At 44.5% G+C, this 26,509-nt stretch overlaps 1 protein-coding gene across 1 annotated transcript in view; it reads right to left on the reverse strand.

Annotated features, from left to right (window-relative positions):
• Positions 1-2,786: 2,786 nt before the first annotated feature.
• Positions 2,787-26,509, reverse strand: part of LOC122556799 (sodium-dependent phosphate transport protein 2A-like) — a 71,631-nt gene continuing 47,908 nt past the window's right edge. Inside the window, exons 8-13 of the mRNA XM_087995475.1 lie at positions 24,270-24,365; positions 17,425-17,545; positions 15,871-16,038; positions 14,307-14,423; positions 9,277-9,401; positions 2,787-4,629 (exon numbers count right to left, since the gene is read on the reverse strand). Coding sequence (XP_087851601.1) covers positions 4,057-4,629; positions 9,277-9,401; positions 14,307-14,423; positions 15,871-16,038; positions 17,425-17,545; positions 24,270-24,365 — 1,200 coding nt within the window. The 3' untranslated portion in view covers positions 2,787-4,056. The remainder of the gene's footprint in view (positions 4,630-9,276; positions 9,402-14,306; positions 14,424-15,870; positions 16,039-17,424; positions 17,546-24,269; positions 24,366-26,509) is intronic.

The raw sequence follows: 26,509 nt of genomic DNA on the forward strand, positions 1-26,509 counted from the left end.
TCCAGTGAGATAGTTGAGGTGGCTTCATTGAATGTTTTAAGGTAAAGGTTGATAGATGTTTTTGAACAGTAAAGGAATTAAGGGTTATGGTGAGAGGGTGGGTAGGTGGAGCTGAGTCCACGGAAAGAGTAGCCATGATCTTATTGAATGGGGAAGCAGGCTTGAAGGGCCAAATGTCTTACTCCTGCTTCTGTTCTTCTGTTTAGATTACTAGGCCACTTGTGTTGTATTCTATCCAGGGTAGTGAGCAGTACACCACCTCCTCTCATACTTCACCCTTTCAAATGTCTTGTTGGCACCAAAAACAATAAAGTAAGACTTCAAGTAAAAGCTTCCACATCTGTATTAAGTACAAAATATGTCCATAATATAACAATATATTCAAACAAGCTACGAGAATTGTTGAATGCAATTTCGCCAAGGAAAGACGAATGTTAAGAACGCATTTTCTGCCCTCAACATTTTCCGAAGACTGCAAAATAGTCCAAGGAGAAAAGGAACTCATTCAGGGCAGCGTATGTTAAGCTTGTTATGACTGCAGAACCCCAAGAAGAGACTCATATTCAAAGATCGGAGACTCAAGTGAATAAGTTGGCATATCTGATCCACAACTCCACTAAAATTGCAGTAAGTGGGACCTTTGGAAGCGGGCACCGTGAATCAAGCCCGTCTGACTGTCTGGGTCAATCGAAGACTGTAAGTTGAAAGTACAGCCTCACACCATCAAATCTCAAGTTTCTTTCTTCCACTCCTCTGACCACTGCTTTGGGTTATCAAACTCTGTGATTGGTCAATCGCTGGTCAACTTGCTTGTAAATATCTGAGCAGCGTTACATTGTAACAAGTCCAAGAGAGTGAAATTACACTATGTGACATGATTTAAGCTCCCACGTGTGAAACGTGTTCATTCATTCAGGATGAATGAAGTGGACAAAGCAATGGGGATGACATTACAATGCTGAAATGCAGACAGAGCAACACCATCATGAATCAGCAACCCATTTGACATCTAGGCAGTTGACTTTAATTGAACAGAAAATTGGGTTGGGTATAAAACAAGCTGATGATTTGCTATGGCCTGTTTTGTGGAATCTGCCAAAATAAATTTTGTCCCCGAACTCAACTAACACTAAAGGAAAATGAAATTCCATCTACATGTTGATCATAGAGCATTTACAGATTATTCATAGTACATTGACATCACACAACACCACTTAAGTGTCCACGTTATCCCTGTGATTCTATGTGGAATAGAATTACAGCTGTGGTCATAGAATTTGGAGGGAGCATGTTTCCCTACATTGGCATCATTACATGGGGTTCTGAGATCAATGGCATAACTGAATATTGAGCATTGCTTTTGAGTTTGAATAGTGCTGAAAAAAGGACACATTTTGTTGAAACTTTCTTGTCTTGGCTCATCAGGACATTTCAGAAGAAATATCAAAGTACTAAATGTGCCTGTTCCAACTCAACAAAACAGATTGCAACCATTCTCTGCTTAATTTCTCAGGTCAATTCCAGAACCAATCACAATCAACTTGCCTGATTTAAATTGAAACAAAATTTTACAATCAATCAAACTCATGCATTGTCCATGGCAATGCCTCTATTAATTACAGTTCAATTGTCGACAATTCACCACTCTGTTCTTAAAGGATACTGGAGATATTAACTCGAAATTTGTTGGTAAGCTTGAATTAAACCCGATGGAAAAAGCATACGAAGCCTGGTGTTGAGCTAATGATTAGAAAGCTCACTGGTTTAACGTTTCAAAATCTGAAGAATCTGTGTACGAATGCTGAAAGCCAGCAGTAATGGACTGAACTGTCAGAGTAACAGCGAGAGGCTGGAGTCTTGTTTTGAATCAGACTAGGTCATTAGATGTGATAATGTGACATTCTATGAGTGGATATTTGGGATGGCATGGCAGCTGAGTGGTTAGCACTGCTGCCTCAGAGCAGCAGGGACCCAGGTTCAGGTGGCTGTCTGTGTGGAGTTTGTACATTCTCCTCGTGTCTGCGTATGTTTCCTCCAGTCTCCTCCCACATTCCAAAGACATGCAGGTTAGGTGAATCAGCCTTGAAAAATGTAGAGTCACAGGAGTGGTATAGGGTGTGGGTCTGGGTTGGATGCTGTTCGGAGGGTCAGTGTGGACTCAACTGGATGAACTGCCTGCTTCCACGCTATGGGGATTTTACAAACAGAGAGTGCTTGATCATAAAACTGTCCTTCACAAATATCACATGGTCAATTAGATGACATAAAGGTGGTCACAGCATAAGTAAGCTAAGGTTGAGGTCAGAATTTGTAACAGCCAAGAGACAAGCCTCTTTCCTAGGAGAAAAGAAGGAAGTCTGAATGAATAAGTCAATGAAACCAGCCTTGGTGGATGCTGTGTTTGTGATGTTTATCAGTGGTCAGCCCCACGCTTTGCTGATTAAAAGTTATGAGGAAGCCTTGTCTCAGAGCGCAGATAGATTAGATTAGAATCCTTACAGTGTGCTACAGTTAGTTAGCACAAAAGGTTTTCTGATCAATGACTGGAGGTGGAGACAAGATAGGTGGATTTCAGTGTGATCCTCAAGCACATCATTGTAAACGGGTTCACTCGTAATTGTAAGCTTTATATGAGTAAAATTGTTTTGCATTATTTTGTGGTGTACTTTGCTTTAGTAAATAGCATTGGATGTACCCCATTGTTAGAACCGCCTTGGATTGTTAATATCTAAAATAAACCCGATGGATGAGGGAAAGTAGGAATAAAAGCCTACAATACAAAAATATCATTTTTATTTTGCACTGGTATTTATTGTCTTGATGAGTGAAAGACGAATGCTTCAACAAAGTCTGTCTTTTCTTTCAGTCATACTCAAGTACTGTGCTGCGACATTACTGGGCTTTCGTTTGCTGAGATTGCAACAGGGGAACTGAAGAGTTCAGGTGAAGGCCGGTTCCAATTTCAAATCTGAACGATTCCCCAGACGTCTTTCTATGGGACGTTTCTGGGGTATCGAGCTAATCAAATAAAGTCGGGACAAACCATGGAAGATAAGAATGGTTATTCATCACGGCTCGCAAATACTCTGGACCATGAATGTGGAAGAGGGAGTTTTCACAGCCCACCACTACCCACTTCCCCCCACCCCGCAATGTACTTGAAGAACCTGGGAGTGACTGATAAGGCCACAATGTGTCGTGGAGATAGGTTTGCAGATAAAGTTATCTTCTTCTAGCAGAGTGATGTGACCTGAGTGCATCTGGCAACTGATATTGGCACGTGATCTTCAATAGCCTTGTCTCTTCACAGCTTTGAAATCGAATATTAAGGCATTAAGATGTAGAATTCCTACTTACTGCAATCAATATTACTGCTTTGCTGCTTTCTAATATTAAACGCACCAACTTCCAAGATTGTTCTGCAATTAAAGATTAAGCTAGTGGACAATTCGTGGAGCAACCCAGGATGGAAAGGCTAACTGAATCATGTCCTTTTTCTTTCATTCTCTTATTTTTTTTTAAAATCAGGCTAAAAGATTTTAGATGTGATCGAGTATAAAAGGCAGGGCGAGAATATGTGGAAATGGTTGGGACAGGAGTTCATCGAATGAAACCTTCAGAATTGTGACCAACCAGAGTTACAGACACAAGTGGATGGATGATCAGTGGTGTCACACTACATTCCTTTATCCAGCGTTTTTACCCCATTCAACTTCAAAAGGATCTAACACCCGCTCAGTTGGCTGTAGGGTGGGGGAGACTGTCAGGATATATTCCAGTAAGAATCATTTAAGTAGTATAGCAGGTGTCTCCCTCAGAAACATCTCTTCACTCCATCCAACTGCAGAAGATACAATGGTGCCCAAATCCGCTCAAGGAGCAGAATTGCACTGTCCAGGTCACGGAACGTGGGGACTCAACGGGAGGGTTTCGAGGTGGTGGGAGGGGCAAAGGTCAGCCGGGGAGTGGGGGCGGGGGGGGGAGACGGCAAGAAGGAAGAACTCTGCAATCTTGGAAGAGATGTCAAGGATCCAAGAGGAAGCCTCAACCAGGGTCTTACAGCTGTGTGATGTCCAGCACGGGCAACCTGTTCAAAATGGGAGAGGAGGTGTCGACCGAAGGTTCCTCTGAGTAGGTGATGGGGGCGCTGTCGCAGGCAGCCTTCACCTTCAGCTGTGGAGACTTCTCGCTGCAGCTCACGCCCTCCTGGCTCTCTGTTTTGTCGGCACAAACGCAGTGGTCTGTACAGCAGAGGGCAGCGTTGGTTACGACCCGATCCATTGGCTTCAGGGAGTGCATCCAGATCGGGAGGAAGTCCCAAGACTGGAGCTTCTTGGGCAGGTAGCCGGGCCTGCGCGTTTGCAATACGTTGACGATGCCTATGAAGACGAGGATGCCCACAAAGGGGGCACCCACTCCTATAAGGACCTGCCAACCAGCCATGGAGAGGCCAAAGATCAGTGAAGGGAGCAGGAGGAAGCAGATGATCAGATATAAGACAGCAAACCAGCGATACTTGGCAGTTTGTTCACCCAGGGTCTTTGCCATGCGGATAGGGAAACGGGTGATTGGGAGCGGGTACCACAGTATAATCCCAGCGATGTTGAAAAAGAAATGGGAAAGGGCGATCTGCAAAAACAAAGAGTTCAAATGTAAATTGGTTCTCCTCATTATTTAGGCTAAGACATCTCCTAACTGGTCCAAACATGATACCACGGAGCATCTTTATTTAGAATTAAGACGGTTGTAAACGTTGGTACTATAAGGAAACAAATGGAATTTGCTTGCCTCACTCACAACAGGACTGCATTTCTGGCATAGAAAGATAGGACATTCCAGATGGGCAGTGACCATGGTCTGTTAGCTTTGGTTCTCAAATGGACCCAGAGTTTCATTTTGTCTCAAAGAATTGAGGAAACTGTACTGAGCGCCGAGCCTCAGCTGACTGTCTGTGGCATTGCAGTTCACAGTTTCACTTCAGTAATCTGGGGTCATTCACAGTGAGAGTTACAGTGTAAATCTTCTCATAGAACGTAGAACATAGAACAGTACAGCACAGAACAGGCCCTTCAGCCCACGATGTTGTGCCGACCACTAATCTTCATGTATGCGCCCTCAAATTTCTGTGACCATGTGCATGTCCTGTCGTCTCTTAAATGTCCCCAATGACCTTGCTTCCACAACTGCTGCTAGCAGCGCATTCCATGCTCTCACAACTCTCTGTGTTAAGAACCAGCCTTTGACATCCCCCCTATACTTTCCTCCAACCAGCTTAAAACTATGACCCCTTGTGTTAGCCATTTCTGCCCTGGGAAATAGTCTCTGGCTATCGACTCTATCTATGCATCTCATTATCTTGTATACCTCAATTAGGTCCCCTCTCCTCCTCCTTTTTTCCAATGAAAAAAGTCCGAGCTCAGTCAACCTCTCTTCATAAGAAAAGCCCTCCAGTCCAGGCAGCATCCTGGTAAACCTCCTCTGAACCCTCTCCAAAGCATCCACATCTTTCCTATAATAGGGCGACCAGAACTGGACGCAGTATTCCAAGTGCGGTCGAACCAAAGTTTTATACAGCTGCAACAAGATCTCACAACTCTTAAACTCAATCCCCCTGTTAATGAAAGCCAAAACACCATACACTTTCTTAACAACCCTGTCCACTTGGGTGGCCATTTTAAGGGATCTATGTATCTGCACACCAAGATCCCGCTGTTTCTCCACACTGCCAAGAATCCTATCCTTAATCCTGTACTCAGCTTTCAAATTCGACCTTCCAAAATGCATCACTTTGCATTTATCCATGTTGAACTCCATCTGCCACCTCTCAGCCCATCTCTGCATCCTGTCAATGTCCCGCTGCAGCCTACAACAGCCCTCTATATTGTCAACAACACCTCCAACCTTTGTGTTGTCTGAAAACTTGCTGACCCATCCTTCAATCCCCTGATCCAAGTCATTAATAAAAATTACAAACAGTAGAGGCCCAAGGACAGAGCCCTGTGGAACACCACTCACCACTGACTTCCAGGCAGAATATTTTCCTTCTACTACCACTCGCTGTCTTCTGTTGGCCAGCCAATTCTGTATTCAGACAGCTAAGTTCCCCTGTATCCTATTCCTCCTGACCTTATGAATGAGCCTACCTGGGGAACCTTATCAAATGCCTTGCTAAAGTCCATATACACCACATCCACAACTCGAGCCTCATCAACCTTTCTAGTCACATCTTCAAAGAACTCATAAGGTTTGTGAGGCATGACCTGCCCCTCACAAAGCCTTGTTGACTGCATTTAATCAAGCCATGCTCTTCCAGATGGTCATAAATCGTATCCCTCGGAATCCTTTCTATCACCTTGCAGATGACAGCCGTGAGACTTACTGGTCTGTAATTGCCAGGGATTTCCCTATTTCCATTCTTGAAGAGTGGAATTACATTTGCCTCTCTCCAGTCCTCAGGTACGACTCCGATGGAGAGCGAGGATGCAAAGATCTTCGCAAGTGGCGAAGCAATTGCATTTCTCATTTCCCAAAGCAGCCAAGGACAAATCTGGTCTGGGCCTGGCGACTTGTCAATCTTAATGTTTGACAAAATTTTCAGCACATCAGCTTCCTCCATCTCTATCCATTTCAGCATGCACACCTGCTCTTCAATGGTTTCATTCACTACAAAGTTTGTTTCTTTCGTAAACACAGAAGCAAAAAACTCATTTAGGGCTTCCCCTACCTCCTCAGACTCCACACACAAGTTCCCTATGCTATCCCTGATCGGCCCTACTCTTTCTTGACCATTGTCTTATTCCTCACATCAGTATAAAATGCCTTTGTGTTCTCCCTAATCCATTCTGCCAAGCCTTCCTCATGCCCCCTCCTGGCTCTCCTCAGACCATTTTTGAGCTCCTTCCTCACCTGCCTGTAATCCTCTAGAGCTGAGCTTGACCCTAGCTTTCTCCACCTTATGTAAACTACCTTCTTCCTTTTGATGAGAAGCTCCATCGCTCTTGTCATCCAAGGTTCCTTTATCTTACCCCTTCTTGCCTGTCTCAGAGGGACATATTTATTCATCACTCGCAACAACTGTTCCTTAAACCGTCTCCACATGTCTATAGTGCCTTTATCATGGAACAATTGCTCCCAGTCCATGCTTCCTAACTCATGTCTAATCGCATCATAGTTTCCTCTTCCCAAAATAAATATCCTCCCATTTTGCCTAATCCTCTCCTTCTCCATAGCTATGTAGAATGTGAGGTAGTTGTGGTCACTATCGCCAAAATGCTCTCCCACCACAAGATCTGATACATGCCCCGACTCATTTCTGAGCACCAAGTCTAGAATGGCCTCTCCCCTCGTTGGCCTGTCAATGTACTGAGTTAGGAATCCCTCCTGAACACACCTTACAAAAACAGCTCCATTCAAATCTTCTGCTCGAAGGAGGTTCCAGTCAATATTGGGAAAGTTAAAGTCACCCATTACAACAACCCTACTACGTCCACACTTTTCCAAAATCTGCCGACCTATGCTTTCTTCCATCTCCCTGCTGCTATTGGGGGGCCTGTAGTAAACCCCTAACGAGGTGACTGCTCCCTTGCTGTTCCTAATTTCCACCCATGCTGACTCGGTAGGCAGATCTTCCTCGACAATGAAAGCTTTTGTAGCTGTGATACCCTCTCTGATTAGTAGTGCTATACCCCCTCCTCTTTTTTCACTGGCAAATCTTTTAGTTTATTCAACTGCAAGATGTTTTGCATCAACTGATTCTTTTGAGATTTAAGAGGTGCAATTAATATATATATATATGTGTGTGTATACATATATATAATTTACTTTAGATTTTAGATTTTGAACTAGTGGCATATGGGTTTGGTCTGTGTGTATGAGTGGATTTAATGATGATCTTGTCAGTCTTTCTGGAATGATGATCTGTTTTTAAAACTAGTATAAAAGAATCAGGATCATTTTTATCTTGTTTAAGGGAAAACCCAAGTTTGGAAAGCTTTAGATGACAGTTTGTAAAAGCCCTGCTTGAAGCTCAATAAGAAACAGTTTCTTCTGAAGAAAGGAAATAATTCTTTTTTTTTTAAGGAAATGTCTTATAGTGTGATTGTTTCCTCTTGAAATTTCCAGACCTGAAGTATTTGGTTAGAACCCTGAAAGGTTTATTTGAAGCTGAGAAAATCTAAGCTCGATTGTGTGCATAATCAAAAAAAGAGGCAAGCAAACCATTATGACTGGTAATTAGATTAGATTACCTACAGTGTGGAATCAGGCCCTTTGGCCGAACTAGTCCACACTGACCCTTCGAAGAGTAACCCACCCAGGCCCATTCCCCCTAACTAAACAGGCAAATTAGCATGACCAATTCACCTAACCTGTACATCTTTGGACTGTGGGAGGAAACTGGAGCACCCGGAGGAAACCCACGCAGACACGGGGAAAATGTACAAACTACACACAGACAGTCACCCGAGGCTGGAATCAAACCCGGGTCCCTGCTGCTGTGAGGAACCAGTGCTAACTACTGAGCCACTGTGCCACCCAATTGAAAGGAAGTTAAGTTAAACATATAGATCTAACAGACATGGGCACTATCTCTGTACATGAAGACTTTAATGTAATGATGTTAGGTTAGGTAGAATTGTGTATTTACCATGTGTTTCAGAACTTTTAAAATAATGTTGTATGTAAATAGCTTGATTTATTCTATTCATTTCTTTTGCATAATAAACTTCCATTTTATTGTGAAAATGAAATCAGCAGCACTGCATGCTTCTGTTTCAGTGAAAGTCCATCTTGTTTCGTAAAACGTGGGATATGATCTATCTAATCATATCAGCTCAGATTATAATACTTTCAAGGAATCAGCTGAAAAGTCAATGAGTCAATGTTCAACCCTCGGTTTGGTGCATGTTACCTACTCAGCCGCTTAAAACAAAATGAACTACAATTGATCTCAGTGCTCAATTTCAGAAGAGTTAAAATAAATTGGATGTTTTCTTTCTCATTTTGTTCTTCTGGAGAGTAGGTGTGTTAGACCATAATGTGATAGACCTTTGTGGGTCAATACCTGCTGAATTGCATTAGCAGGATGCACAGAAGAAAGATGGGCATTTACATGCTCTCTATAGCCAGGTCCCATCTCAGATGAATACCTCTTGAAATAAAGAGTAAATAAATCAGAAACATTTAATGAAAATATAAACCTCATGTAGTCCTGGATGTATTTCCCCATTTGCATTCATCAACAAATACAAAGACTCATGACTTTGTGACAAGTTTTACCTGGAAAGCACTTGGTAACATGTCACCTGGACTGGCCAAAGCTGCCAAGACTGCAGTAGTGGTAGTGCCAATGTTGGATCCCAGGGTCAAAGGGTAGGCACGTTCAATACTGATCACTCCAATACCTAGACAACACAACCGAACATCACAGACTCAATTCAACCACTCTGCAACTGATCAAACAGTACACCTAGCTTATCAAGTACCTCACTTATCCAAGCCAAGAAACGTTGGTGTGCAGTGATTTAAGAACTGAGGCCAGGAATTGCCATTAGAGTCTTATTGATTATCCAGAGAAATTTTACCAAGAAGGGTCTTGAAGACTGATACTTATGGAAGTGCACAGAATGACAAGACACGTGCCAGTGCAGGATTGAGATTAGATTAGATTAGATTCCCTACAGTGTGGAAACAGGCCCTTTGGCCCAACCAGTCCACACCGACCCTCCGAAGAGTAACCCACCCAGGCCCATTTCGCTCTGACTAATGCACTTAATACTACGGGCAATTTAGCATGGCCAATTTTTGGGCTGTGGGAGGAAACCAGAGCACCCGGAGGAAACCCGAGATGGACGGGCCAGTAGCTTTTACAGGTAATAGTGCAGAGGATCCCTCCCGAGCACAGGATTAAAATGGAGCTTATATGAGGAAGGTTGGGAGGAGGGAGTATAGAGGTAAGGGAGAGAGGAAGGATAATAGAGAGGGAGAACTTTTCAAGTGTAATGACTGATGTGATGGAGGAAACACAACGTAAAGTGCACTCTGCCAGCTCCTACAAACAGCAGTGTAATAAATAAGCAGATTTAGGTGCTGCTTGAAAGATATATATTTATAAAGACACTGGAAAGGCATCTTCGTGACATCACTTAACCGCTCCACTTAGCTTATTTGACAGGAGCATCGAAGCATTGGCTGGAAGTGTCACCTGAAAGTGCAGCATCTTCTCTCAGAACCATGGTGGGGAGTCACTCCAGATCATGCTGCTTAAACGACAGAAGTGGAGCCTGACTCCATAGCCTTCACACACTGAAGTGAGAATTTAAGGGCTGAATTTGACAAGAGATTTTGGAGATGCAGTGTTGGGCTGAGGTGGGTCCCAGGTGAGCAGTGTCTCAGGTGAGCAGTGTCTCAGCTGAGTAGTGTCTCAGGTGAGGTGTGTCTCAGGTGAGGTATGTATCAGGTGAGGTATGTCTCAGGTGAGGTGTGTCTCAGGTGAGGTGTGCCCCAGGTGAGGTGTGTCCCAGGTGAAGTGTGTCTCAGGTGAGGTGTGTCCCAGGTGAGGTGTGTCCCAGGTGAAGTGTGTCTCAGGTGAGGTGTGTCCCAGGTGAGGTGTGTCTCACGTGAGGTGGGTCGCAGGTGAGGTGTATCTCAGGTGAGGTGGGTCCCAGGTGAGGTGTGTCTCAGGTGAGGGGTGCCCCAGGTGAGGTGTGTCCCAGGTGAAGTGTGTCTCAGGCGAGGTGTGTCCTAGGTGAGGTGTGTCTCACGTGAGGTGGGTCGCAGGTGAAGTGTGTCTTGGGTGAGGTAGGTCCCAGGTGAGATGTGTCGCAGGTGAAGTGTGTCCCAGGTAAGGTGTGTCTTGCGTGAGATGTGTCCCAGGTGAGGTGTGTTCCAGGTGAGGTGTGTCTCAGGTGAGGTGTGTCCCAGGTGAGGTGTGTCTCAGGTAAAGTGTGTCCCAGGTGGGGTGTGTCTTGCATGAGGTGTGTCCCAGGTGAGGTGTGTCCCAGGTGAGGTGTGTCTCAGGTGAAGTGTGTCCCAGGTGAGGTGTGTCTTGCGTAAGGTGTGTCCCAGGTGAGGTGTGTCTCAGGTGAGGTGTGTCCCAGGTGAGGTGCGTCTCAGGTGAAGTGTATCTCAGGTGAAGTGTGTCCCAGGTGAGGTGCGTCTCAGGTGAAGTGTGTCTCAGGTGAAGTGTGTCCCAGGTGAGGTGTGTCCCAGGGGAGGTGCGTCTCAGGTGAGGTGCATCCCAGGTGAGGTGTGTCTCAGATGAGGTGTATCTCAGGTGAGGTGAGTCTCAGGTGAGGTGTGTCCCAAGTGAGATGTGTCTCAGGTGAAATGTGTCATAGGTGAGGTGTGTCTTGCGTGAGGTGTGTCCCAGGTGAGGTGTGTCCCAGGTGAGGTAGGTCCCAGGTGAGGTGTATCCCAGGTGAGGTGTGTCTTGCGTGAGGTGTGTCCCAGGTGAGGTGTGTCCCAGGTGAGGTAGGTCCCAGGTGAGGTGTGTCCCAGGTGAGGTGTGTCCCAGGTGAGGTGTGTCCCAGGTGAGGTAGGTCCCAGGTGAGGTAGGTCCCAGGTGAAGTGCATCCCAGGTGAGGTGTGTCCCAGGTGAAGTGTGCACCAGGTGAGGTGTGTCTCAGGTGAGGTGTGTCCCAGGTGAGGTGTGTCCCAGGTGAGGTGATTTCCAGGTAAGGTACATCCTAGGTGAGGTGTCTCCCAATTGAGATGCATCCCAGGTGTGGTGCGTCTCAGGAGGGCTGGGTTAGGATTAGGATTAAGTGGTTCCCATTTGCCTAAACAATCTGTAAAATAGCAGCAGCTTCACAATTATCTTCCTGGGATGTGGGTGTTGTTGTTTCCTGTCCCTAATTGCCCCAGTACCAAACACGAGCTGAAAATGTGTTGCTGGAACAGCGCAGCAGGTCAGGCAGCATCCAGGGAACAGGAGAATCGACGTTTCGGACATAAGCCCTTCTTCAGGAATGGCTTCCTGAAGAAGGACGTATGCCCGAAACATCGATTCTCCTGTTCCCTGGATGCTGCCCGACCTGCTGCGCTGTTCAGCAACACGTTTTCAGCTCTGATCTCCAGCATCTGCAGACCTCACTTTCTCCCAGTACCAAACAGTTTGCCCAACCATTTTCAGAGGGCAGCAAAGAGTAGGACATATTGCTGTGGGTCTGGATTCACATATAAGCTAGACTGGGAATGATTGGCAGATTTCCTTCCCTCACGGACATTAGTGAATGTCCGTATTTACAACAGATGAATTTTTACAACGATCAATGAAAGCTTTCAACAATACTATTGCTGAGAGTGGCTTTCTGTTCTGGATTTATCATCTGAATGTAACTCCCACCGACTTGACTCCTTGTTCCTAGCCTACTAGTCTAGTTGCATTACCATTGTGAGACCATCTGCCTGTAATGTGTCCCTTTGAAGGCCATTAAATATTGGGACAGCTGACCCATCTCGCTGTCTGTCTTTAGCCCCTCCTGATGGAGCTCCCCAGTATCATATTGCCGTGAAGCCACCATCCAGAAAATGACAAAATTCTGCCTAAAATACTTGTACACTTTTAAAGAGGGTAAAGGGAAACATTAGAGTTCAATTTTTGCACACGTCTTTGAAAGGTGCGAGGACAAGTTAATAATGCGGCTTGGTTCACAGCCTGACTTGAGGAGGAGACCAGAGTGATATAATTCATAGGCATAGGGACAGTTTCCAGGTTCCAGGCAGCGACCGTCACATACCCACCTGTAGAAGCCGACAAATGGTGCCCAATTAACAGGCTGGCTTCGGGTTTACTGTCCAGCTTGGGGTGACAAATGGCACACAGAGGGCATGATAGGAGAGTGAGCTGGTCGCCCTTTCCTCACTGCTGAGGAACAGTGACACCCGGAACGGTACCTCAAAATGGAGCCACCCATTAAAGGATCCAGGCGAAATATTATAGAAACAAAGTCCAATATCCTGAGGGATCCTCAGGGCAGTTGGGGTAGCAGGTATATTTTGCTATGATTGTAACTCTTTAAGTCTTCTGTCTCCCTGACACCAGCATTTCTATCGTCCTGCTGAGTGAATGTCTCTGAGTGTTCCTGACACAGCAGGGGCCTATCACAGTGCCAAACAACCGGCGACATTTTCAGAAAGCGACCCTTTACAAGACCTTAATGACACTGATTCCCTGTCCACCTTCAAAGGGCAAAAGGCACTACAAATGGGGCTACAATCTCCTGGGAGCTATGTCAGACTGTGAACGCAACAGAAAAGCAAGAAAAGAGACAATGTTCGATTGTTCTTCATTTAAAAATGCACAAGAATAGGGTTAAAATCCCTGTCTGTGTGTGTTAGTGGAAGAAGGTGTGCTAGTGAAAGTGAGGTCCTTGTGGTTGCCAGTGTTCATTTGTGCACTAGCTTTGGTTTGAAAACTAGCGTGTTGTGAAGATTACAGTTGACAGACTCCTTGTCACCCCTGCATTGCAGATAAATGCCACTCTTGCTCTCAGTGCTGCCAGCTTATGACTGTCAACAGGAAATAAGATCAAAGAAATTCAACTAACTTCCAAGTCCAAGAATCCCAAAATTGACTATTCAATTATTAACACTCCATTATCTATTCTTCACAAGTGAGCCATAAGTCTGATTGCTACATTATTTAAACTTTTCTTCTTTTTGACTCTCACTTCTAGTCTACACATTTAGGAACCATTTTTATAAACTGATGAGAGTATGGATAAATTAGTTCCTTTTGAAAAGAAATTGATCTGGTTCTGGGAGAAAGATGCTGAAAATGTGTTGCTGGAAAAGCGCAGCAGGTCAGGCAGCATCCAGGGAACAGGAGAATCGACATTTCGGGCATAAGCCCTTCTTCAGGAATCCACGTCGATTCTCCTGTTCCCTGGATGCTGCCTGACCTGCTGCGCTTTTTCAGCAACACATTTTCAGCTCTGATCTCCAGCATCTGCAGACCTCACTTTCTCCTCTGGGAGAAAGATGCCCACAAGACAGAGGATACTTTGTGAAATAACCTTTTTTTGATCACCCAACTGGGTAGGTGGCAGTAACAGTTCATTGTAGCTTACCCTGGAATTTGACATGTTGGGGTATCTGTCTAGAAGTGTAATGGCTTGCAAGTTCTCACTAAAACTATCAAATGGGTTGTGGATACATGCTTGAAATGGAAAGAATTGTAATTGATAGAGCTGGCACAAACACAATGGGCCCGGTGACCTTCCGACATGTCGTAATTCCATGATTCAGAGACGCATGACGGTTTAGCCACTACATTGGCACACTTTTCGAATGAGCTGTGAGCTTACCAATGAGGGGAGTAATGGCTGAAGTAAATACTGAGCTGCTTTGGACCACGAACGTAATGCCAGCTCCCACCATCATGGCAAGATAGCCTGCCAACCAACCAAATGGATATGGGAAATCTGAAAACAAGGAGAGAGTGTGGCATGAAATAGATTTGAATTGCCATCCATCTGGGCACCCACAGTTACACTCATTTACCTCAGCTCACTGTGGACTGTCAACAGCTGATGGACTCGTCAGTGATCAGTCTCACTAACTCCTTATCTGCCAGCAATAATTTTCTCAGAAGCAGGCTAGCTCTCCTCAACAAAGCAGCATTTGTTCCTTTAGAATAAGATTTTACGATTAGTCCACGGGATCATGTGACAGCTGTCCACAACAGCATTTTTACGTCACTGGGCTTTGGGATTTCGGTGTCACTAGTGAGACCGGTATTTATTGACCATTCATCGTTAGCCCTGAGAAGACAGTGGTGGTCTTCATTTTGAGCAGCTACACTTCCTGCTGTGATAAGTGTTACAATAGACAATAGACAATAGGTGCAGGAGTAGGCCATTCTGCCCTTCGGGCCTGCACTACCATTCATTATGATCATGGCTGATCATCCTCAATCAGTATCCTCTTCCTGCCTTATCTCCATAACCCTTGATTCCACAATCCTTGAGAGCTCTATCCAACTCTTTCTTAAACGAATCCAGAGACTGGGCCTTCACTGTCTTCTGGGTGAAGAAGTTTCTCCTCATCTCTGTCCTAAATGGCCTACCCCTTATTTTTAATCTGTTAGCTCAAGTGCCCAGAATATTGACCCAGTGGCAATTAAAGGCTTTTTGGGCTTTTTCACATGTTCCTACTTAGTTATTATTTAATACCAGAGCATCAGGACTGTGGAGGTTTTACAATTACCTACCACCTGCATCCATCTATAACCTTCCCATCCACCTTTCCCCCAACCTCACTCCTGCCTCTCTATTTATCTCCCAGCCCCCTTCCCCCTCCACATTCCTGATGAAGGGCTTATACCTGAAACATCGACTCTCCTGCTCCTCGGATGCTGCCTGACCTGCTGTGCTTTTCCAGTGCCACACTTTCCGATCCTGACAATGAGGAACGTCACCTGACAACTTTTTAAATCACCACTGATCCATAGTTGGAGCTTTAGCTGTGAGGGTGATTACTGACAGCTTTGGATTGGTCCATATTTTCTGACAAAATACGAATGTTCTCAGAATAACTTGACTGGACAAAAGGCAAAGGATCTAGAAATCTGAACTAAAAACACAGGCTGCAGGAAACACACAGCATCCATTGCAAAAAGATGGCAGTGGTAATATTTCAAACCTCTCGCCCTATGGATGAAGGCTCATCAATTTGAAATGGCAAACTCTACATTTCATGTGCTGTCTGAATATCAGAATGCTTTATGTTTGTGTTTCATTTTAACTTAGATTTGCTAAACCTCTCTCAGAAGAAGTGATAACACTTGAGTGCTTGTGTTAACTGGCACAAGCAAATCCACTGAGAGACACAGCGCAGAATAAGGTCCCTGATCTGCAGTCAGCCACTCACCAGTGTTAATGACGTTTTTAATGGCTTTAGCAACTTGTCCCCTCAGCATAGCATTCAGCAGCTTGACTATTAGGACCAGGCATGTGCAGAGAACCACTAGTGAACCAGCCAATAGGATCAGGCCCACCACTAGATCAGACATAGTAGAGTTTACAAACAAATGGTTACCTGGAAACAAAGCAAAAGCAACGCATGATCAAACAGTCATTTGTAACGAAGCCAGGCTGTTCCTGCACTGACAACAGATGAAGGGCTTACAGAGCAATGTATTTGCTAAACTCTTGACAATTCAATGACTCCGCTTTCAGGCAGTGACCACGGCTGCTGAAATGTACAAGGTTTGGTTCAGCGACTGGAAGAAGGTATCCCAAAGGCTGAGGTGCTTTTCACTGTCAATGAGCTGAGGTACATGTGAGCAGTAGCCGGAGGTTTAATGTCAGCGTGCTATTAAGTTCACGGCGGAAGAACCAAGCACTAATAACCCCTGCACTGCAGGTAAAATCACTCACCCTGAGAGACAGAAACTACTTAACCAGTAAAACAATTCAAAAGGAAAAAGGGTCAACAAATTTCAACTAACTTGCAAAGTCAAGAATCCAATGTTTGACTATTAGAATTCCCCTTTCTATTCTTCACAAATAACACAAGACTAATCTATGCATCTTTTAACTTTTATCATTAGAGAATCCTTCCAGTGTGGAAACAGGCCCTTTGGCCCAGCTAGTCCACACCGACCCTTCAAAGAGTAACCCACCCAGACCCATTCCCCTACCCTATACATATCCCTGACTAATGCACCTTACCTACACCTCCCTGAACACTATGTGCAATTTACCACGGCCAATCCACCTAACCTGCACATTTTTGAATAGTGGGAGGAAACTGGAGCACCCAGAGGAAACCCAGGCAGACACGGGGAGAATGTGCAAACCACATAGACAGTCACCCCGAGGCTGGAATCAAACCCAGGTCCCTGGAGCTGTGAGGCAGCAGTGTTAACCATTGAGCCACATCTCTGACTGGACTCATCCCTCATTTCTACTCTCTGCCTATGTGTGTTGTGTTATTATTTTGTGTTGCATTTAATAGCTAACAAATTTTCACTCTGTTCCCTCCACTGGTAAATCACTGCCCTAAGTCTCAAAATCTCTTACTGTAGAATCAACAGAATGAAGGCAAGTACCTGAAATATCACTGTGTGGATACACATTATGGTGTGTGTGTGTGTGTGTGCGTCTGAACATAAACCATCAAACTATTAAGATCATAAGATGTAGGTGCAGAAGTCTGCTCCAAACTTCAATGAGATTATGACTGATCTGACAATCCATATCTCCATTTGCCCGCCATTTCCCCATCACCCTTGAATGACCTACTGATACAAAATCTGCCTATCTCATACCTGAATATTAAGAGATGCTCAGGCACTAGTTCAAAAATGATGACCAATCTTATTCTTGATTAACAAAATCACTGTATTCTTTTTCAATAAAGTACACATTTGCACTAATGTATAAACAGGCAACAAATTGTGAAAGTTACGTTCACGCGTACATTTCTCAAAGTTTTCTTCGTAAGTTCTGTTGACTAAAGTCCAGGTGGAATTCTTGTCTTGCCAGCATGATTCCAGTGCAGTACACTTCTCCAGACTGTCCACGGTGATGTTGTCCTGTAGCTGTAAGCAAGATCCCATTATCATACACCCAGAAGTCCATAAAAGACTGCAGTAACAGTTGGTTTAAAAGTGGTTTCATCGACATCGTTGCGACTGTGTTTGGATGAGGAAACTCATCCGTTAAGAATGAAAAATCACATCATCCAGCAGCTTTTTTAAAGGATTGCACACGTTTTTGCCCTGACACAGGAGTCGATTCTATGCCTTGAACACCCCTTACATAAGGAAAACCTTCACAATCAGTTGGAACATTGCCTGGCTTGTATTCGTTTGTGTATCACTGGAGAAATATGAGAATCCTGATCTGCACTTGTAACAATAATTTGCAATGGATTTTGAAAGCCTCTATCAGAAGTGGCCAAACTTTCCAAACTGGGAGATGCAAAGAATAATATTCTGCCATCTGAGAGTCATAAAGGAAGGGACTACTGCGTTCAATTCTGGTCTCCCTGCTATAGGAAGGATGTTGTGAAACTTGAAAGGGTTCAGAAAGGATTTACAAGGATGTTGCCAGGATTGGAGAGGGGAGGCTGAATAGGCTGGGGCTGTTTTCCCTGGAGCAATGGAGGCTGAGAGGTGCCCTTATAGAGGTTTATAAAATCATGAGGGGCATGAAGAGGGTGAAGGAGCAGCGCTCTGAAAGCTTATGATTTCAAATAAACCTGTGGACTATAACCTGATGCTGTGTGACTGGTGATCTTCTCCATCCCAGTCCAATACCGGCAGCTCCTCAGCATAATTTATTCTTATTAGTTTCTTCCTTCAGAATCAGGGAATTATAGATAACAATAATATAGTATAGTACTTTCATTCCACATGTCTGTGCTGGTTGTAAAATTATTATCCAACATATTCTCATTTCCTCACTTTCTTGTCCACATTATTATAATTTATGGCCTTGCAAGTGAATTTCCAAGCTTTTTATTTTTCTACAACCCAATATCATTTATCCTTTCCCCTTGTTTTCACTTTACCTTTCACTTCTTTATTTCCATTTTAAATTCTGCATCTCTTTTTCCCTCTTTCCTTATTTTCATACACCCAACCCCCCCTCCCTTCCCAGTTTTCTGATCGATGGAAAAAGGATAAATACATTTCAAATGGCCTTAAAGCCAAAGTGTTCTCCCAAGACATTCCTTTAGCCAATATGTGTCCTGGGGAACAAAGCCTACTCTGAGGAATAATGACAACCACAAAGTCACAGATGAAATCTTTTTTGGTACTAAAACAGGAAGGACGACAAACAAAGTTAAGATGGCCAATCGGAAAAGAGCCTGCCCAGAGAAGTGAGCTCATCTGTAAATATCATAGTATCGTAGAATTCGATGGCCATTCAGCCCATCGAGCCTATACCGACGCTCAAAGAGCAGTCCACCCAGACCCATTGCTACCCTACTCTATAACCCTGCATTTCCCATGGCTAATCAAACTAGCCTACACATCCCTGGACACTTGGGGCAATTTAGCATGGCCAATTCACCTAATCTGCGCATTAAGTCATAGCACAGAAACAGACCCTTTGGTTCAACTTGCCCATACTGAACAGATATCCCAACCCAATCTAGTCCCAGCATTTGTCAACACTTCGTTCATATCCCTCCAACCCCTTCCCATTCATATACCCATCCAGATGCCTTTTAAATGCTGTAATTGTACCAGCCTTCACCACATCCTCTGGCAGCTCATTCCATACACATACCACCCTCTGCTTTTAAAAACGTTGCCCCTCAAGTCCTTTTTATATCTTTCCCCTCTCATCCTAAACCTATGCCCTCTAGTTCTGGACTCCCCCACCCCAGGGAAAGGACCTTGTCTATTTATCCTATCCATGCCCCTCATGATTTTATAAACCTTTATAAGCTCACCCCTCAGCCTCTGACCCTCCAGGGAAAACAGCCCCAGCCTATTCAATCTCTCCCTTTAGCTCAAACCCTCCAACCCTGTCAACATCCTTGCTGAGCTTGTAAATCATGACATCTTTCCTATAGCAGGGAGGCCTGAATTGCACGCAGTATCTTTAAGTGGGCTAAGTAATATCCTGTACAGCTGCAACATGACATCTCAACTCCTATATTCAGTTCCCAAAATGTCAATTCTCCTGCTCCTTGGACGTTGCCTGACCTGCTGTGCTTTCCCAGTGCCACAGTTTTCGACGCCTGAACTGATCAATAGAGGCAAGCATACCAAACACCATCTTCACATCAGCGTAAAATGTCTCTCATCAGCGTTAAATAAAATTGGACACTGAGCTGAAGAAAAGACATTGGGACAGTGAACAAAACATTTGGGCAAAGATGTTTTAACGGGCAAAGTTAAAGAGGAGCATGAGTGGGGGCAAGAGGGTTATGACGAAAAATCCAGAGCTTTGTGATGAGCAGCTGGAGACATAATCATCAGTGACGGGGGCAAAAGGAATTGGGAACACATAAGGGACCAGAGACAGAGGAATTCAAGTTCTGAAAGGATTGTGGGGCTTCTGTGGATCGCATAGAGGGGAAAGGGCTCACAGATGATGGGAGGGATGGAGGGAGTCACAGAGGGATTTGAAAACAAGGCAGGAGTTTTGAAATGCTTGACCGGGAATCTATTAAGGAGGGTAGCAGCAGGGTGTTGATGTGATTTAAGAAACAAGCAGAGTTTCAGATGAGATGAGGTTTATGAAGAAGTGGTTAGTATTAGAATAGTTGAGGGTTTCAGTTGCAGATAAGCTGAGGGAGAGTAGGGCCACAAAGTATTATGGAGGTATATCCAGCTTACTGTGCGACCTCAGGCTCATCCCATTGAATCAACCTCGTGAATTGAAATCAACCCCCACTATCAACATCCCAGCGTTTACCACTGACCAGAAACTGAACTGGACCAGGCACATCAATACAGTGACTACAAAACCAGGTCAGAGGCTAGGAACACTGCATTAAAGAGGCCACCCCCTGACTCTCCAAAGCCTGACCACCATCTGCAAGGCACAAGTCAGGAGTATGATGGAATACTCCCCATTTGCTTGGAGGGGAGCAACTCCAATGGCACTCAAGAAGTTTGACACCATCCAGGATAAAGCAGCTGACTTGACTGGCAGCACATCCACAAGCATTCACTGCCTCCATCACCAACACTTGGTAGCAGCACTCCCTACCATTGACAATACGCTCTGCAGAAGTTCACTCAGGGTCATGAGGCAGCACCTTCCAAACCTACAGCCACTTCCACCTTGGGATTCAGATATTTGGGAACGCCACCATCTGCAGGTTCCCCTCCAAGCCAGTCACTATCCTGACTTCTTTCAAGGTTACTGGAACAGAATCCTGGAACTTCCTCCCCAATGACATTGTGGAGACCCTGGTAACAAAGAGATTGCAGCAGCTCGTGAAGACAGCTCCCCATCACCTTCTGAAGGACAATTAGAGATGGGCAACATATAGCGGTTCAGCCAGTTATGGATCCTCTGGATGGATTTTTTTTTTGAAAATGCAGTGGGAAGTCAACAATGCAGGAGGGTCAACATTTCAGGCATAAGGCCTTCATCAGGAATTCTGAGACAGTGGCAGTGGACCCAAGAGTTCAGGAAACTGAACTGATGGATGAAAGAACGACAGGGGGGAAGAGTCCTTGCTGTGAGTTTCCATGCACTGTCCAGTGAAACAAAACATTCAATTGCAGGATAAATTAACCACTTACACAGTCCACACTAGTACCCTGCTTCTGGCTCAGACTCTCCCAAAATTGTAATATATGGAGAGCACACTCACACCTGTAAGTATGTAACATGTGCACATTTTTAACTCGGTTGGAGAAAAAGGAGTGCCTTTTCCCTCCTGGACTGAAAAGTCTCTTTTCATTCATGAAAATCTCTATGCCTCAACATCAGGACCCAGATGAACCACACCATTGTGTGATTTGACTCTACAGAATCTTCACAGTGTGGAAACTGACCATTCAGCCCAACAAGCACACACCGACCTTCTGAAGAGTAACCCGCCCAGTCCATTCTCCTCATACAGCTAACCTACACATCCCTGAACACTATGGACAATATAGCATGGCCTAATCACCTAACCTGCACACCTTTGGACTGTGGGAGCAGCCGAAGAAAACCCACACAGACACGGGGAGAATGTGCAAGCGGTTGGAAAATTCCTGACAATCGGCTCTTTAACCACATGAACAGGTTTCCTGCCACCAATGTCTCTGCTAGAGACAGGCAGGAGGCTGGAAGAACACAGCAAGCCAGGAAGCAGCAGGAGGTGGAAAATGCAACATTTCAGGTGTAACTGGAAGAAGAGTTACACCCGAAACGTTGACTTCTCCACCTCCTGACGCTGCCTGGCTTGCTGTGTTCTTCCAGCCTCCTGCATGTCCACCTTGGATTGCAGCATCTGCAGGTTTTTTTTGTATCTAATCAATGCCTCTGCAGCTAATCTCAATGTCTCTGCAGCTAATCTCAACATCTCTGCAGCTAATCTCAACATCTCTGCAGCTAATCTCAATGCCTCTGCAGCTAATCTCAATGTCTCTGCAGCTAATCTCAACATCTCTGCAGCTAATCTCAACATCTCTGCAGCTAATCTCAATGTCTCTGCAGCTAATCTCAATGTCTCTGCAGCTAATCTCAATGCCTCTGCAGCTAATCTCAACATCTCTGCAGCTAATCTCAACATCTCTGCAGCTAATCTCTTGCACATAAGCAACATCAAATTGAATCAGTAGCACAATGACATCAGGGATCCAGTCCAACAGATGTACACCATAAGAGCATGGGAGCAGAAAGTAGACCATTTGACCCATCAAATCTGCTCCACCATTCAATCACTTTCTCGCTGCCTCCCTGTAACCATTGACCTCTGTTTTAAGCATGCTCACTGCACTGGCCTCCACAGCCTTCTGAGGCAATGAATTCCAGGGATTCCCCACTCTCGGGCTGAAGAGGTTTCTCTTTATCTCTATTCCAAAAGGTCTTCCCTTTACTCTAAGGCTGCACCTTCGGGTCCTCCTCTCTCCTACCCATGGAAACATCTTCCCAACATCCACTCTGTCCAGGCTGTTCAGCGTTCTGCAAGTTTCAAGCAGACCCTCCTTATATTGGTCTAAATTCCATTGTGCACAGTCTCAGAGTCCTCAAACAGCACGTCACCCTTTGCACTAATTCCATCACCTGGGGCCAACAAAACCCTCCATTATCTTTGTCATTTAATCTCTTCTGTATTCCAATCTATCACAGACCTCCCTTTTCATTCTTTCCTTCTTCTTCCTTTTTTGCTGCCTTCGTTTGTAAAATGTTTAGTCACCAACTTCTTCCAGCTCTGACAATAGGTGGTCGCCCTGAAGTGTTAACTGACACTCCTTCCACAGGTCTCCCCCAGCCCCATGCACAGAGCCAGCAATTCCTATTTCAGAACTCAGACAATAGTAGCTGAATTTGAACTAGGTGCAAGGAAACCTAAAGGTTCATGTGTGCAGGTATTTGAAAAGTGACAGTACAAGTTGAGAAGTTTACTAACAGAACGTACCTATGAGTGTCACCAATGGTTAGTACTGCCACCTCACAGCGCCAGGGACCCAGGTTCGATTCCTGTCTGTGTGGAGTTTGCACATTCTTCCCCTGTCCGTGTGAGTGTTCTCCGGTTTCCTCACACAATCCAAAGATGCACAGGTTAGGTGAGTTGGCCATGCTAAATTGCCCATAGTGTTCAGGGATGTTAGGGTAGGTGCATTAGTCAGGGGTAAGTATATGAGAATAACGTAAGGGAATGGGTCTGGGTGTGTTACTCTTTGGAGGGTCAGTGTGGACTTGTTGGGCTGAAGGGCCTGTTTCCACACTGCCAGGATTCTATGATGCCTGAATGTCACTTTACAAATTGAGCAAGAGCATTTAATAGTAAGGACATCACTCTATATCTATATGACAGGCTGGTCAGAACACAGCTGGAAGTTCGACAATCGTTAATTGGGTGTAGCACAGAAAGAGGCTATTCAGCCCATCTTTTGTATGCCTACTATTCTCCAATAGCATTTCACCCAGTCTCACTCCACTGCCTTTCCTCCATACCTCGACTATTCTTTTTCTCTTCAACTAATAATGCAATTCCCTTTTGAAAGCCACAGTTTAGTCCATTGCACTGTGCATTCCACATCCAAACACCTCACCTCCACGCAAACATTATCTCTCACTTTGATTCTTTTGCCTTTTACCTTAACTCACGTCCTTGGGCTTAGGTTTGATAAGAACGAATGGAAGCACTAGATTTGTCCTTGCTTTAAGTTTATTACCTAATGTTTGCAACCTTTATAGTCACTGAGCACTAGCAACCCCAAGCTCTCTGCCTCTCTGACTTAATGTATCCATCCTTTCCTTGACCTCCAGCTTTGGGCACTGGGCTGCACCCACTGCAATTTTCTTCTTATTCTTCGATGATAGATATTGGCTTTGTCAGCATTGCTCATGTCCTGAAATCTCTTGGATGGCAGAACAAGCTAATTGGCTACTCTTCCTCATTTGACTTGATGTCAACATAGCAGCCAGCCTCCATCTTGAACCACCTCAGCCCGTGCGGCAGAGGGACTGTCGCAGTGCTGTTGGATAAGGAATTCCATAATTCCAATACAGCAATGTTGATGGAACTGCGGTACACGATCCTGTACATCAGGCCATTAGCTTAATCTGTGCAACCCAATAACCAAAGTAGAACCGAAAATGAAGCAATATTTGACATTACTGAAACTTTCTTACTTGTACAGTCCTTTTGATGCACCAAATCTTCACGAGACTCTTGTTTCGAAAACTTTCATCCCCAATCGCTATTGCAGTGATGACGGATTTATCAAGCTGAGAATAAGACACAATGTACAAGTTGAATGCACAGATACTGTGTTGTAGATTTCTATGACTCTATGAAACAAGAAGGGATCTCTATCTGGCAAATACATTGAACTACTAAAGGAAACAAGGTGTGATGCACAAATTTAACTGGGGGCTCGTCCTATCGTGACATTGCCCATGGTGAGAGCGAACAGAGTTCAATGGTGGATATCCAAGCAAATGTGGGCTTCAAGCTGCTGTATGAAGCTAAGGTGATCACCACTGCTTTGTGGTAAGTCTAAAGTAGATGTCTCCCACAGTGTAGCTCTCAGCTTTGTGCCAGAGAGCTGTTGGAATGTGGAACTGACTGCAGGGTAGAGGCAGAAACCTTCATAACATTGAAGAAGCATTGAGGTGTACATTTGCAATATCAAGGCTTGTGTGACTATGGGCCTAGTACTGGAAAATGGGATCAGAATAGTTAGGTGTTTGTTTGGCATGGATACAATGGGCCAAAATGGTATTTCTTCTATGCTGTAGATTTCCATGACTCAATAACTCTGGGAAACAAGTAGGGGTCCCTGTCTGGCTCTCAACTGTCTCAAACTACGTTCAACTACCAGACTCATCCTTCACCTCTTTAAAGTCTCAGACCGGTCTGCTAAAATAATGCAGAAACATGTTGGATTTAGTGCGAAATATGAATAAAAATTATGTAATCATAGTTGAACAAACACACACCGCTTGTGTGTGGCATTGCATAACTCTTATACCTCAGGTAGACATTTTTCAATCATACTTCTTCAGTGAATATCTTGCGAAAGGGTATTTCAAAAGGTATTCTCCCACCATCTGAGGGTGCGGCCTGACCGGCTGTGCTTTTCCAGCACCACACTCTTCGATTCTGATCTCCAGCAGCTGCACCCTCACTTTTTCTATAGTTTTTGAAAGGTCCTCTAAGCGCTAATTCTTCTGCATCTTTTAAATGTTGAACAGTGGTAGAGAATCATGATGGCGGGAAAATTGATCCAAACAGTTCCTCTGAAATGCCTCTTCTGATCAGCATGAAACAAACTCTGATTTGTACACAACAGCCAAAGGAACGATGTTGGGGATCTGCAAGATTTTGGACATGGAACTATTGACCTTTTTAAAAGGTGCTGTTAGCATTGCAAAAAGTGAGCCAATTGTAAAACATTGATTAAGTTTGAAGGTTCCTCATTCCAGTCTGAGACTTAAAAAACTCACAACAAAGGACAGTCAACCTTAATATCACTCATATACCTGATTAGGTACAGCTGTACAGCACATCTTTTAGGCTACTTTCGTAATACTGTGTTCAATTCTGGTCTCCCATCTTTCTGGAAGGATGTTGTTAAACTTAAGCGGGTGCAGAGAGGATTTGCAAGGATGTTGCCAGGGTTGGGAGGTTTGAGCGACAGGAAGAGATTAATTGGCTGGGACTGTTTCCCCTGGAGTGTCAGAGTTTGAGGTGTGATCCGGCAGAAGTTTCTAAAATCATAAGAAGCATGGACAGAGTGAATAGCCAAGGTCATTTTGCTGGAGTCTAAAACCAGTGATTTTGGGATTAAGGTGATAGGTAAGAGGGGAAAGATTTACAAGGGAGCTGAGGGCCAACTTTTTCATGCAGAGGGTGGTGGTGTGTGTGGAACATGCTGCCAGAGGAAGTGGTAGAGGTCGGTACAGTTACAATATTTAAAAGGCAAATGGATGGGTGTGTGAATAGGAAGGTATTAGAGAGAAATGGTCCAAATGCTGGTAAATGCGACAAGGTCAGACTGGGATATATGGTTGGCATGGATGAATTGGACTGAAGGATGTGTTTCATTGCTACACCAACTCTATGACTCTATAATGTTACTGGAACTCTTTGTTGGAATAAGGCATAGGAATCTAAACTGCAATTGGATTTTTTGGTTGGATAGAATCACGTGGAATACACAACACAGAGAGGGACCATTCAACCTAATTGGTCTTTCTGGGTCCACTTGACCCTTAAGTAGATGTTCACCAATTTAAAATGAAACAAACTGCATCATGGTGTCATGCTCAATTTGCATTACGTTATGTCACGCACCAAATCCTCATTATCAGCAGGGGAATAGGGATACAGAATTCACATGCATAACTGAAAGCAGGGATACCACTAG

Source organism: Chiloscyllium plagiosum, unplaced genomic scaffold, assembly GCF_037043375.1.
Source record: "Chiloscyllium plagiosum isolate Xiang-an unplaced genomic scaffold, Cpla_swu_hap1 HiC_scaffold_16, whole genome shotgun sequence".
NCBI classification, from domain to species: Eukaryota; Metazoa; Chordata; class Chondrichthyes; order Orectolobiformes; family Hemiscylliidae; genus Chiloscyllium; species Chiloscyllium plagiosum.